The sequence below is a fragment of the Mustela nivalis genome (genome assembly GCF_964662115.1).
Source record: "Mustela nivalis genome assembly, chromosome: 4".
NCBI classification, from domain to species: domain Eukaryota; kingdom Metazoa; phylum Chordata; class Mammalia; order Carnivora; family Mustelidae; genus Mustela; species Mustela nivalis.
In genome coordinates this window covers 146,435,259-146,450,366 of record NC_139023.1, presented here as the reverse complement: position 1 = coordinate 146,450,366, position 15,108 = coordinate 146,435,259, and the positions used below count along the sequence as shown (strand labels likewise).

Below are 15,108 nucleotides of genomic sequence, written 5' to 3'. Positions count from 1 at the left end.
GGCCAGACAGGGAATTTTCTGGAAACAAAGGGAGTTTTGGCAGCTGCTTGGGAATATTCCTTAACATCCCTGTCCTGAAGGATGTTAGGGATCATGGCCTGAGTGGAAGGCACATGCTTAACCGATTGAGATGCCCAGATGCACCACCCCTACCCTTAAATGTAAGGATGAGAACTCCTGTTATTTTAAATGCTGTTTCTGTCTGGATTAAGTTTTCTGTGTGCTGTTAGAGCTACTAAATCAGCTCTCTCCCCACACATGCCACTTAGAAGAAGCAGAAGCACTGTTATCCTTCAACTCAGCTTTAGGTAAGAGGAAGACTGCAGTTCTTGCTTCTTGATGGGCTCATCCTTGTGCAAAGCTCATTTCCCTTGCTGTCCTTGATGCCCCCAGGCAGGGCCTCCCTTAAAGGCTTTGCTTCCTTACAGCCTTTGGGCTTCTTGACTTGGATTACAGATATCCTACTTTGGTCCTTCCTATTAGCACAGAATCAGACCCATGGGGGCAGAGTTTGGGCTATCTGAAGCCAAGAATCAATATATGGGGACTGGTCAGGGTGTCCAGGAGTCCCGACCATAATTTTTTAAATGACCTGGACATTGGGTAGGTCTTAGGGCTCCTCAGAGGGCCAGTTGACCCCAAAGGTGGCCAATTCCAGTTCACATAATGTATCTAATTTTCCAGGAGATGTTTTGATCCCATAGTCTCCTGACAATCCCCTCTTAAAATTTTTGAGCATACAGTCTACAACCGTGGGTTTTGAAGAGCTTCTACCACGATGAGCAGGGGCTTTCTTATTCACCCTGTGTGTTCCCTCCATTTGCCACTGGCATAAAGACAAACAAAGGGTGGGTGTCCCTCCAAAGGAGACACCGTCAGATGTTCACCTGTCTGCCCTCCAGAGGAGACTTGTGTGCCTCTTGGCCATAGGGTGTCCGTATAAACCCTGGACTGGTGCCCTGAAGGGGTTTGTCTGACACCCCATGAGGTCACCACAGAAACAGGTTAGGGCCCACTGGGATTCTGTAGGTTTCTGGGGAACATAAGGGTGCCTGCCCGCGGAGCCACAGAAACAGTCCTCCTCATAGGCCAGGTCAAACTGCACATTCACTCATGCATTCACTCCAGAAGTTATTTTATAGTTCCTCCTCTCCAACTGCCTGCCCTGGGAGGCCCTGACCTGTGGAATCCCTTTTGGAAATTCCTTCCTGTCCCCCTTTTTGATGGTTTGACCTGAAGGACCCCCCCCTTTTCCAGGAGTCCCTATCTGTGAGACGTCTAAGAGGTCTCTGGGAGGTGTTCAGTCTCCCCTTCGACCCTCATGGGTGGGCCTGACTGGGTCCTGGGGTCCCAGGCTTTACCAGCATCCGACGTCAGGACCAGGTTCTCACCTGCCTAATGTCCTTTGAGTCTCATGGGAATAGCGAAGCAGCCAGCCTGAGGCGACTGGGTGGGAGACTGCTGAAGATTAGGCAGGGTGTGCCTTCTCCCTTACAACCCCTTGTTCTGTCACTGCCCCACCATTTCCCCAAACCGGTGGCAAAAATGAGCCAGTGCAATTCAGTTTCCTAGTCAGGGAACCAAATGTTACGGAACCTGGACTGGATCCTGGTGGAAGGACCAAGCGGTACTCGGAGACTTTGGAGGATGGGAGGTTTATTTAACACTGGTGGGCTCAGTGTAAAGTGCTCTCCAAAGGTCTGAGCCCTGAGCACAAGCAGGAGGGGAATTTTTACCTTTCTACTTCCGCATACTTGGTACTTTTGGCATGTGGGGGACACGGGGTAGGAAAGAAGAACCTGGAAGGGCTTTGAGACAGGGGCTGGAATTCACTTACTGATTTGGTCAGCCAGCTTAGAGTACAGTTTTCCCCCTTATCAACAAGAGCACCACTCTTGGGGGACCCAAACAGACCAGGTTGAGCCACTTGCCACTAAAAACAATCTTGCTGTCTTAAGCCAGTCCTTATTGCTTACCAGAGGGGGATGGGTAGTTTTGGTTCCCATCATGGGGTGCTTTGCCCTCAGGATTTTTTGCCTGAGTTTAGAGAGAAACTGAAGAGAAGAACTTAATGAATTAGAAAGTATAGACTGAGGTAAAAATGGAGGTCTTCTTTCAAATCCCCACTATCAAAACACCATTCTATTTCTATGGAAGGAAAAGGGACAGTGGTCATTTCTTCAGTAACTACTTCCTGATGACCAGAGATGACATAGGGATTTTGGAATGGAAGACTTTGACAGGGTAGGAGAACTTCATTTCTTGAGTCTCTCTTGAAACCCAGTGAGGGCATCTCCACACTTCTGTGAGTAGCACAGGCTCTTGTTCGAACAGTAACAGAAAAAGTCAAACAATAACCAAAAATAAAAAGGGCAAGAAATATAATGATGTTTTAGCAAAGCATGTTTTCATCTGGAAGGAATAAAATTTAGCCCCCTGCTAAAAGGATCTAGAGCTAGGGCATCTATAGCAGTGATGTGTTTGTTTAAATCTTTCATGGATTCAGTTACATTTTTAAAGTAATTTGGAATATATAGGCAACACTGTTTTAATGAGAGCACAGGTTCCTCATTGGGCTGCAAGCAAGATACTGAGGTTTTGGAGGACAACTTTTTGAACCTGTGGGTGACTGCAAGCTCGGATTGTTTAAAGACGGCCACTTGCATGCTTGGCTAAAGCCTCTACTTGTCATTCTGTATCAATAGAGGTGGTTTCTGGGACAAATATGGCTAAAGGATAAAACCACGAAGAAGCCCTCTTTGCCTGATGTCTAGCTATAATCATATACTAATTATGAGGAATTGCTATTTGGTGGGAGAGGGCTTGTCCCTGTAGATTAAGGGATCCCCAAGTGCATCATCCAATCCAGTCATAAAGGAAAATGGGACCATCCCCTACTTCCACAAGTCCATAGCTAACCCCACCGAGTGCACTATGTTCCATGCCAGCCACATAGAATCAGTCCAGGTGAGGGGTGAGTTACATAATTTTGGGGGAGTCCATTCTGTTGTCCCTCTGATCAACTAATCATATACCCATGGGTCCTTTCATTATTCCACAGAGGCAGGCATGATTATTTATACATGAGCTATTGTGGTGATTTCTCTGAACTTTACCTCAAGTTGTTTACTTTCAGTTTGCAAGGCTTCAGGAAACATAGGAGTTTTAGTTCTTTGTGATTTTAAATAAAGAAAATTAGACGTCTTAGAAGAGTCACAGCCAGATACTCAAGGAAAACAGAGGAATTTAGGATCCAACCCAGATACATAGGCAAACAGCAAACTTTCAAAGAGAGTTGATCAGAGCTAGGATCTAACATCCACAAAGGTGTATTATTGAAAGAATCTTTTTCTCCAAAATCACTCTCATTTCCATCAAAGGTAGCTAAATTGACACTAATTGCTTATAAAACGAGTCTAGTTTTAACAGACTTGACCTAATTACTTACATAAGCACAACAAGAATAGCGATTGACCATAAAAATTCTTTTAAATCTACTTTGCTAGAACTTTTTATAAGGAATTTCATATTCAACTGTTGCTAATAGCCTTTCAAGGCTGGAATTCAAACCATATACTTGCCATCAGATCTGCTTATAATTCCATAGATTTGGGTGAATTCTTTTTCTCGAGATTCCCCAAATATCCTGAGGTTTCCTGCACCTGCCGGGAAGTGACATTCTTTACTCTCCTGGCAAGGCTGCTAGGAACTTTGTAAGCAAGGAATCAGACCAACATTCCCAAGGGGCTCTATTGGCTCCATAAATTAGACCTTAATTCCTTAAAACTATTTGGTTATATCTGAGTCTATGCATATCTCTCGCAAATATGACATTCTAGTTCAAAGCCTTGGTAAAATAGCCAATATTACCGTTTGCCACAAAAGAAAGAATACTGGGGGACATGGATGGCTCAGCCGGTTAAGAGTCTGCCTTCATCTCAGGGGTCATGATCCCGAGGTCCTGGGATCAAGTCCCACATTGGGCTCCCTGCTCAGCAGAGAGTTTGCTTCACCCTCTATCTCTCACCCCGCATATGTTCTCTCTGTTTTTCTCTCTCAAATAAATAAGTAAAATCTAACAAAAAAAAAAAAAAAAAGAAAGAAAGAGAGAAAGAAAGAAAGAATACTCACTGAGAGTTTCTGAATTCTGAAGGGTTCAGGTAGGGAGAAAAGCTAAATGTTTATATTTGTTTAAAAAGAATATTTTTTCATATTTCTGTAAGTCACAGCTATCTTAAGAGAAACTCTCCTTAAATCTGGAAGTGCAAACATTAGAGAACCAGTAATGTTTTATACAAGAGTCAGAAAAACTATAATACATTATCGTCTCCCTCAGTGCATCGAGTCCCATGTTATTAATGCTTATTCTGTTTGATCCAGCTTTTCCTTTAGTTCTGGAAATTCCAACCCAGTTTAGTTTTATGATCTTAAAGATACCAGAAACCTATATTTGTCAAAAGTCCTTTCCATGAATCTCCTTAAAGAAGAAACCTATTGTTAAGAGCATCAGAACAATAACTCTAAATGACAAAAGACTCAAAAATGGGCATTGTTAAAAATCTGATGAAAGAATAAATGAAACAAGATGGGATTGGGAGGGAGACAAACCATAAGAGACTCTTAATCTCACAAAACAAACTGAGGGTTGCTGAGGGAAGGTGGGTAGGGAGAGGGTGGTATGTGCAGGGTATGTGCTATGGTGAGTGCTGTGAAGTGTGTAAACCTGGCAATTCACAGACCTGTACCCCTGGGGCTAATAATACATTATATGTTACAAAAAAATTTTAAAAATTAAAAAAAAAATCTTATGAGAGTTCATTACAGTGCAGTTGACAAGAAAACCCAATTGTATCTGCAATTTACAACATTTCCATAATTAGAATGTCAAGAAATGGCCTTATATCAAGATACATGAAAACTTGAGGAATTTCTTATACTTTCTGGAACAGTTATAGCATTTACCCATACAGTATAACCCAACATTTATTGCTGGTTTGACAATGTTTCTCATGTAACTTAACATACCAAATAAACAAGCTTAATTAGCCAAAATGACTTCAATGATGTAGAAACTTGGGAAGTTTGTTAAAAACCCCAGAGGGTTTTTTTTTTTAAAGATTTAATTTTTTATTTGACAGAGAGCACAAGCAGGGAGAGGGAAAGGGAGAGGCAGGCTCCCCGCTGAGCAGAGAGCTGGATATGGGGCTGAATCCCAGGACCCTAGGATCATGACCCAGATGCTAAACTAACTGAGCCCTCAGAAGGTTTTAAAGTGCATGCCTAAATAGAGTTACATATCATTACACAACTTAATATTTATCTACTCACCCAAGGTTGTAATAAGAGATTCTGCAGAATGTTATATAGCTGTTAGCAGAACTTAGCTCCTTTAATATCCACAAGTTTTAACTTTCTTAAGTGATCAAAGACTTGACAGAAACTTTGGCTCTCTGGGTAGATAAAAGAACGAAAAAACTTTGTTTATAATTTCTTATCAAAATCCACAACAATCCAAGAAAACTGGGTCTTCTAACAGAGAGAAAAGCTAAATCTCAATCTTACACTATTGCAGTTTTAAAACTCACACATTCCAATCTTAGTCAGTTTTGACCATGCATAAACTTCTTTTCTAGACTTACTTTCACAAACTTTCTACAACTTTCTTTCTCATTCAGACTTTTCCCTAAGTTTTTTCACTCTAAATATCCAGTCTCATTTTAGAACAAAATTACTTTCTTTTCCCCTCAACAGAAATGTATTCCCATTTCTCATACCTTTTTTTTTTAAATTAAAAGCAGCACACCTTACTTTCTTTACATACAGCGTTGCTTTCCTTATTATTTTCCAACAGTCTTAATTACATTGATCAGAATTTTACTATTAGAAACCTTAGTATCCAGTGAAAACTAAATACTAACCAATTGTGAGCAGTTACACCAGAATTCTTTAGATTGAAAATTTTTGAATACATTTCATAATTTCTAGAAACATGCTTTTTAAAAAAACAACTTAAGTAAAGCCCCAAGCATGTTTACCAGCAGACCCACATATCCTTGGCTTCTCTCCAGTAAGAAGCCAAAGCAGATAAACCAACAATCAGTACTTGATACTTGAGTATTCTTATTTGGAAAAGGCTTAGATATACAATGAATTCAACCCAATTTATCATTTAGCTTAGCCAAACTTCAAAGTTTCAGGTTACCAAAAACTTTGAAAGCTCTAGTGGCATGTGAGTGGCTCAGTAAGTTACATCTCTGCCTTGGGCTTGGGTATGGATCCTGGAAGTACCAGGAGCCAGTCCCCATGCAGGGTTCCCTGCTAAGTGGGGAGTCTGCTTCTCCCTCTGCCCCTCACCCCACTGCTCCTGCTCTCTAGCTCTCTTGCTCTCTCTCTCCCAAATTAATAAATAAAAGTTTAAGAAAAAAAAAGAAAAAAGAAAGAAAGCTACAAACCCTTTTACCCACCCAACCTACTGTCTCTTAACAAGTAGCCATGAAAGCTTTATAAAACAACAAAAAAATTTTTTTTAAAGATTTTATTTATTTATTTCACAGAGAGAGATCACAAGTAGGCAGAGAGGCAGGCAGAGAGAGGAGGAAACAGGCTCCCTGCCCAGCAGAGAGCCTGATGCGGGGCTCGATCCCAGGACCCTGAGATCATGACCTGAGCTGCAGGCAGAGGCTTATCCCACTGAGCCACCCAGGTGCCCCTTTATAAAACAAAATTAACCAACATTTTAAGTCATCTTTTTGCTGACAGTTGCAACAGAGACAACATGAGCTTATTTGATCATTGGTAAACCTTGGTAGAACAAAAGTTTTATATTTAGTGCTGGTAACTTTAAAGACATATCTATTTTAATTGAACCAACAACCTCGGATTCGCTTCGGTATTGAACAAGTCCGTCTGGAACCCACCGCCAGTTTTCCCTGGGGCTCCCGTCGGGAAATCCCAAGTGAGCGGTTTAGGTCTGGCGGGGGTGGGGGCGATGGGGGACAGGGGGTAAGGGGTGAGGGGAAGGTGGTGGGGGGAAGGGGGGGTGGAGCACTTGGGCCCCTGCCTGCTGATTTGGGAGATGCTTCCGTTTGAAGCTCATGAGGAGGTGGCCCAACAGTTTGGGGTGCTCTTGGCTCCTTGGTAGTGAGGGGGGGAGGAGCAGGAGCCCAGGGCGTGGGGGTCTGAGGCTGGTACAGGGGTGGCTGCGTGAGCAGCCGGAGAACCGGTGTGGGAAGAGGAGGAGGGGAAGGCAGAGACACAAGGGTGCTGCCAGCAAGGCTGAAGACGCATTCAGTTTGAAGGAACATTTCTTTGTCTCCCATCTCCTGTCTCTTCTTCCTGCAAAACAGGTCTTTTCTCTAGTTGCTTTTCAGTCTTCTTCACCACTTAGTCAGAATATGTCCTAATGGACCTTCTTTGGAAACAGAGGGATATTCCCCATATTTCTAGGCAAAAGTTCAGAAAGACCACAGAAGGAACAATACTGTAACTAACCGAGCCCAGAGTACTTCTGTTAGCATTTGTTCATCCCCCAAAGTCTGGGGAGTCACTGATTGAACGAAATGGTTTCTTAGTTTCTGGTTCCTCTCCAGAAGTCAGAGCTTCATCAACTGAACCAAACGGCTTCCTAGATGAAACCAAAACCCCCTATATGGGGACAATCAAATGGGAGGAAGGAATCCAAGAGAGCCACTCAGTGGCCATCTTTCTTTTGAGCTTGACATATACATAGATCAGGTGGTGTTAAATAAATTCATTTTCTTCCTAGCCAAAGGTTTATAACTCAAGGTAGACCAATCAGCCAATATTCTTCCTAGGAAGCTTTGGGGAGTGATAGAATTAGCATTCCCCATCATGTACACACACACACACACACACACACACCCCAAAAGAGATCTCCCCAAATGCATACCCGGCTTCCCATTTACCTCACATCCATTCCTCTTTCCCAGGGTACCTTCACAATACCACAGCCTCTGCCACAACTCAAGCTATGCAAGCCTGAGCAAATGAGTTACAAAACCTGACAGATGGTTGGAAAGAACCCAACAGCAGGGAACCAAGGCAGGATGGGACAGTGTGCACTTATGGGGGAAACTTACCTGGAGTGAACTTCTAGGGCCTGCTACTTCTTCTAATTCATTTCTCTGTTTCACAAATGTAAAGCCGTCGATGCCAGTCCAGGGTGAAAGAGAAAGAACATCCTTGCAACGAAACAGGTTTCAGAAGCTGCAATAAACTTCCTTTCTGTCCTCCCCATCCAGGGTGGTCTAACCATAAGTAGCTCACACTGACCTGTCACAGCCACTAGCTCAGACAATGAATGAGTGAGCCCCAGTGCACTGCCCTAGGCAACTGCTCCATCCTGGGGACTATGGAAGGCATGGGGAGTGGGGGAGGGGGAGCACTAGACAAATAGAAAGCGCAGCTCCCAGCTGGTTCCCCAAAATTGCAGCCACACAGAGGACTGCAAGAACATCTGGCTCCTGGGGTTCCAAACACACCAGGTTCAGCCACTCTCTGCTGACAAAACCCAGAGGCACTGGAGTGGTGGTGAGACAAGAAATGGATTTGTTTCAATGAGGCCAACACCAGGAAGACAGTAGACTAATATCTCAAACACAGCGTCTGAAGTGTTGAAAATACTTCTGGGTTTATATAAGGAAAATGTGAGACAAATATAGGTGGGTACAAGTAGCAGGGCAGTAAAAGCCATGATGATCTCTGTCTAGAGGTCAATCATGTGGGCTCAGGGCAGTTGGCTCAGGGCAGTCTTCATTCTTTGAAGGCTAGTTTCCATCCCCATCAGGGGATGCTTTGCCCTCAGGGTCACTGAGCAAAGATTAGATTTGGAAGATTAGCTGTAAAGAAGAATTTGTGCAATTAGCAAATACAAACAAAGATCAAAATGGAAGTGGTTGAAGTCCTCTTTCAATTGCAGTGACAGCATTTTGTCTGGACTAGAAAACAAGAGAAAGGATTTCTTTTCTTTTTCTTTTTTTTAGATTTTATTTATTTGAGAGAGAGAGAAAGAGACAGCGCGAGAGCGAGCATGTGAGCTGTAGGGAGGAGCTAAGGGAGAGGGACAGGGACAAGCAGACATCCTGCTGAGTGCAGAGCCTGGTGGATGCAGGGCTTGACCTCAGGACCTTGAGATCACAGCCTGAGCCCATATCAAGGGTTGAATGCATAACCAACTGAACCACCCACGTGCCGGGGAGAAGGAACTGCTTAACAAACTCCATCCTGTGCAGAATGGAAAACCAACAAGGAGGGGCCAATTGTGCCCTAACTGCACTAACGAATCTTAGAATAACTTGTCGGCTGATAAGTCTAGCTTCTACTGTATGTCCGCACTCCTATCTCATTGGAGAGAGCAAAGAAGCAAGGAAACAATGCCCCAGTGAAAAACAAAATCACTAGTCAGTCAATCCAAATTTCCAGTTCATATGAGGAAACTCTTAAAAAGTGGATAAAGTATGGAGTATGGCTCAGTAACTTGATTTTTAACAAGGCTTTATTCCTTCTGTTCAAATTCTTTCCTTTTATTATTTACTAACATTTTCTACTGGCGTAGAATATATATAACATGCATGCAGAAGAGTACAAAAATCCTGTGTACAAATTATTGCACGAATACAAAATGAACACACCTGTACTGATATCCTGGGATATTTTACTTGCTTTTTGTTATGCCTGACGTCAGTGTTATCCCTTAGCTACATAAAAACTGTAGAATCTTTGTTCCATTTCTTCATTATGGGCTCTTGTTTAGGAATTGGTGTATGCTTTTTGGGAAAGGTGGCAGTAAACGTTGGCTCACCTCTCTGCATACTCCTTCTTTGCAGTATGTTGGCCCCTCAGTCCTCCTGCCTGTTAGCTCTCTGATACCTTCGAACAAATATTTCAGATGGATTAATCCTGTTCTATAGTTGTTTTCCATGGGGGGACTGGTCTGCACAAAGCTTTTCCAGGGAAATGGAAAAATGCCAGTTATTTCCCTTGCCTTGCTTTGCTGAACCTCTCACTTAACTCTTCAGGTTGAAAATGGCATCCTTGATTTTTCACAGTACTGGAAACCTCCAAGGAAGAAAAATCAAAATGAAGGAAAGAAGGAATATTTATTGACTATCATGTGATGAGTGGTGTGCTAAAAATATTTTCCATGTCAAATAAATACTTATTTCACACTTTATTATCTGTTTTGTGAAATTATAGGTGACTGAATTATACCTCTGTGTATTCATGAGATTTTTACCTAAAAGCAGACCCAAGAATCCTTGCTCAATTTCCATGATGAATAAAGGAAGATGTTTAGATGTTAGGAGACATAAACGTCCTTGGTTGGTCTTAGAATCCATGCCTTTACTCTAAGCGAGGAAGTCGAGCTTCGTGCTATCTGAGAAATTTTGGTAGAGACGATTTTTCTGAAAGTCACAATAACTGTTTCGTGAACCTTCAGGGATAGCTGTTTTGCTCAATTTCTGTAAGAGGATATTAAATCTGAACACCAAAGAAAATAATGACTTAATTTACCTCCAGTATATTGAACAGAATCACCTTTATGAAATAGGCCACGTAGCTGTCACCCAGGCTTTTATATATATGATTGCCTCTTTACACTTATCTTACCTAAAATTTAAAATTTCCTGTGTAAGGGATATTTTTCTATGTTTCAATTAGTGGATATTTCTTCATGCTTATATAACTTTATAAGATTTAAGAGTTTGGTGTTTATATGATAGAATTGGCATGTTTGGTTAAATGTCACGAGGCTCTTTGTGGGTTCATCTTAACATCTCTTACTTTCAAAGCTAGTAAGACGACCTGCAGCAACAGGAGACAATTTTCATTTCTGTCACCAGGTTGATGAAATGTGGCCCGGTTCCAAGTACTGATGACACATAGTCCCAAGACAACCTCGAAGACCACATTCTTCACTGGGTGAAAGTCATCCCATCAAACGAAGGGTCTCCTTGATATTTTCTTGGATGTATTGACTAAGTCCTTCCAGCTTTTTGGCAGTTTTAATCTCACATCAAACACTTGTTGGTAACAAAGTAGACAAAGAAGAAGTTCGGCTTTCATTCTCAGGGTGCATGTTCCGAGAGGCTTAATTGCCAAACCACTGTTGGCCCGGCGCTAAACCTGCAGCCACAGGAAGGTTATCCTGGCAGGCAGTCGAGCAGCAGAGACGATATGGGCTGTATGGGAAGTGACTGCCTCAAGAAAACTTACCCTGTGTTGCATATGTTATCTTTCTGCATCTTGGGGAAGTGGTACTGGGGTCCGTTTCCTCTGCTTTTTTGTTATCCACAGACAAGCTGGGATAAGCTGAAGGTGAGAGGAGAGGCTGCGATTAGCTGAATGGTGCTGCAGGCTTTTCTCCCCCCCCCCCCAAAGATTTTTTATTTATTTGAATGAGAGAGAGTGAGTGAGAAAGGGAGAGCAGAAGCAGGGGGAGAGGCAGAGGGAGAAGCAGTCTCCCTACTAAGCTGGGAGCCTGATGTGGGGCTCCATCCCAGGACCCTGGGATCGTGACCTGAGCCGAACGCAGATGCTTAACCGACTAAACCACCCAGGCATCCCTCTGCAGGCTTTTCTAGACACGTCGCACATCAGGAGGAGGCAGAGCTAAACCAAAGCCATGCAAGCTCTTGCACCATGAGTCTTTCAGGTGAAAGGACAAATTTAGGGGGGCGAAACTGTAATGATTCCTCTGAGAGACTTAGGGAAAAGTTTTCGTGAAACCAGTTAACATCGGGGAGGAGGAAGGGGAATGTCTCGGGTGGTATGGGGTGGACATAGTCAAGGGAGACTTTAGCAAGCTGAGAACAGTTTCTCTTCTCCCTCCCCTCAACCCCACATTGGGTCCTAAATACAGATGCTGGAGCCATCAGCCCCTTACCAGGACTTAGAACAGAATTGCTGGATTGTTTGGTTTCCATTCCTGGGAGTGCTTGAGTATGAACTTTGGAACAGAGATTCTAGAAACATGTGGAACAGTAATTACAGGGAAATATTGATTAAATATCATTTGTGTGGTCTCATCTTGGCCTAAAACTGTGTTTGTCTCAGGATGCTGGCTCATCTAGAGGATATGACTTACTATCTTTCAAAAGGATTGATTCGTGTGTGTTGTACCAACCTTGTATCCCAGGGAATAAATCCCACTTGATCATGGTGAATGCTCCTTTTAATGTGCTGCTGGATTTGATTTGCTAGTATTTTACTGAGACTTTTTGCATCTATATTCATCAGGGATATTGGCCTGCAGTTTTATTTTCTCAGGAAGGACTGAGAAATGTCCCAAACAAGAGTTTATTTTAGAGGAAGCTATAGGCATGTTTTCTTTGAGAACAAGGCCTCTGCTGGAAGGGGGGAATACAGTGTCGCCTAGGGAGTCCTCCCGCACAGACTGGTCTGTCAGTCTCAGTCACCATGTGCTGTTTGCCCCACACTTTGCTTCCACCCTCATTGCCGACACTCTGTAAAACTTCATGATGCCTCCTTGCTGCCACTGTTTCCCGTGCTCACCACCTTAGAATAACAGGTTCAAAGCTATGGTATTTTTTTAAAAATTTTTAAAATTTATTTTCAGCGTAACAGTATTCATTGTTTTTGAACCACACCCAGTGCTCCATGCAATCCGTGCCCTCTCCAATACCCACCACCTGATTCCTCCAACCTCCCTCCCCCCCCCCCGCCCCTTCAAAACCCTCAGATTGTTTTTTTTCAAAGCTATGGGTATTTTTATCTGATGTTCCTGAAGTTATCAGCCCTCAAAGTGCATGAGGTCCTTTTTTCATTTTCTCTAGTGAGTTTTGCATTTTATACCTTAAGAACCTAACAAAGTCATACAAATGGCTATCAGACACATGAAAAAATGTTCATCATCACTAGCCCTCAGGGAGATTCAAATTAAAACTACATTGAGATATCACCTTACACCAGTTAGAATGGCCAAAATTAACAAAACAGGAAACAATATGTGTTGGAGGAGATGTGGAGAAAGGGGAACCCTCTTCCACTGTTGGTGGGAATGCAAGTTGGTGCAGCCTCTTTGGAGAACAGTGTGGAGATTCCTCAAGAAATTAAAAATAGAACTTCCTTATGACCCTGCAATTGCACTCCTGGATATTTACCCCAAAGATACAGATGTAGTGAAAAGAAGGGCCATCTGTACCCCAATGTTTATAGCAGCAATGGCCACAGTTGCCAAACTAGGGAAAGAACCAAGATGCCCTTCAACGGACGAATGGATAAGGAAGATGTGGTCCATATACACTATGGAGTATTATGCCTCCATCAGAAAGGATGAATACCCAACTTTTGTAGCAACATGGACGGGACTGAAGAGTGAGTGAAATAAGTCAAGCAGAGAGAGTCAATTATCATATGGTTTCACTTATTTGTGGAGCATAACAAATATCGTGGAGGACAAGGGTTGTTATAGAGGAGAAGGGAGTTGGGGTAAATTGGAAGGGGAGGTGAATCATGAGAGACTATGGACTCTGAAAAACACTCTGAGGGGTTTGAAGTGGCGGGGGGTGGGAGGTTGGGGTACCAGGTGGTGGGTATTATAGAGGGCACGGATTGCATGGAGCACTGGGTGTGGTGAACAAATAATGAATACTGTTTTTCTGAAAATAAAAAAAAAACAAAAAACAAAAAACAAAACCCTAACAAAGTCTATACCCTGAATCTCATATAGTCATTCCATAGAGCCCCAACAGCATCTCCTTCTCTCTAGTTCTCCTTCTTGCCCTCTGGGTCTTTTTCTAAAACCTTCATCTTCTGCTTTTATCCAAAAGCAATGTCCTTATGCAACCCAGCTTATGCAGATTTTCTTGATTCAAATAGCTGACTACCTCTCTGGTTTGTGTTAGGTGACTAAAGATAATCCTGAATGCCAACAGTGAACACAGCCCTGTGTCACTAGCAGGTATCACTGTCCAGTTTCAAACTGGGGTACTGGTGAGACAAGCCTCTGTTAGAAAAGTAATCTCTAATTTCCTTAACCAGATTCCTATCAAACTCACCATAATAGCATGTTATAAATCCATCTATTGCCCCTAAACCTGTAGGATCTGTATTAAGATGCATGGTTATTGTTAGTTCTGCTTCACCTTGAAAGAGTTCAATGTTGTCATTCAGGATAAAGGTAACATTCTTCCATGGCTAAGTTCTGCACAAATTACATAAAATTGGAGTGTTGTTTGATACTTGGTTTAGCTTAGTGGTAACAGAATGGGAGTACATTGGTCTTTTATTTTATGATGAAACAGGACTAAATTCTCTTACCTAAGATGGTTTCTGAGACAAAAAAAAAGGAGGCATTTTCATCAGAAATAGATGGATTAAAGGTTAAAGTAGTTGTTTAATGAAAAATAGTATAGCACAGTAACAAAGGAAAACCCTATAAGCCTGGAAAAGGAAAGGCAGCACTTACATCCTAGGTGCTCTAATAAATAGCTTAGGGACCTTAAATAACACTCTGAATCTTAGGTTCCTCAGAGGTTAAGTGGGGATAGACATCTAAATGCACTTTGGGAGTATCACACTGAAGTGATGCTTGTAATATCTTTAACTCAGTAAGGCAAATGAAAGGCAGTAAGATTTCCTCAATTTAGGAAATTTTGACTTGGAATTGTTTGACAAGTGTTTAAAAGTGTCTGGCACTACTGTAGTCCTATCGGTCTTGCAAAGTTTATGTTTTAGCGAACTTCTAAAGGCATGCATTTTTCTAGAATCATTTTTAAAAGCTGCTTTGTTGTTTTCCTGGTTTCGTTTTTTTTTTGTTTTGTTTTGTTTTGTGTTGTTCTTGGTATCTTGAGATACCAAAGGCTTGGTCCAGGTGAAAAGCCAATAGTCTCCTATCACTTCAGTTTTGGCAGGTGACAGGAGGAGAGAGAAATGTTTAAGATACTATAAAATAGCAGAGAATTGATCATTTTCTTTTTTTTTTTTTTTTAAAGATTTTATTTATTTATTTATTTATTTAACAGAGAGAAATCACAAGTAGATGGAGAGGCAGGCAGAGCGAGAGAGAGAGGGAAGCAGGCTCCCTGCTGAGCAGAGAGCCCGACGCGGGCCTCGATCCCAAGACCC

At 42.3% G+C, this 15,108-nt stretch overlaps 1 protein-coding gene across 1 annotated transcript in view; it reads right to left on the bottom strand.

The window, feature by feature from the left end:
* FREM3 (FRAS1 related extracellular matrix 3) overlaps positions 1–7,319 on the bottom strand; it is a gene marked incomplete at its 5' end in the record, with an annotated part of 97,627 nt that extends 90,308 nt beyond the window's left edge. The window contains one exon of the mRNA XM_082727611.1: positions 7,061–7,319. Within this exon, the coding sequence (XP_082583737.1) occupies positions 7,061–7,319 (259 nt within the window). The remainder of the gene's footprint in view (positions 1–7,060) is intronic.
* Positions 7,320–15,108: the final 7,789 nt, after the last annotated feature.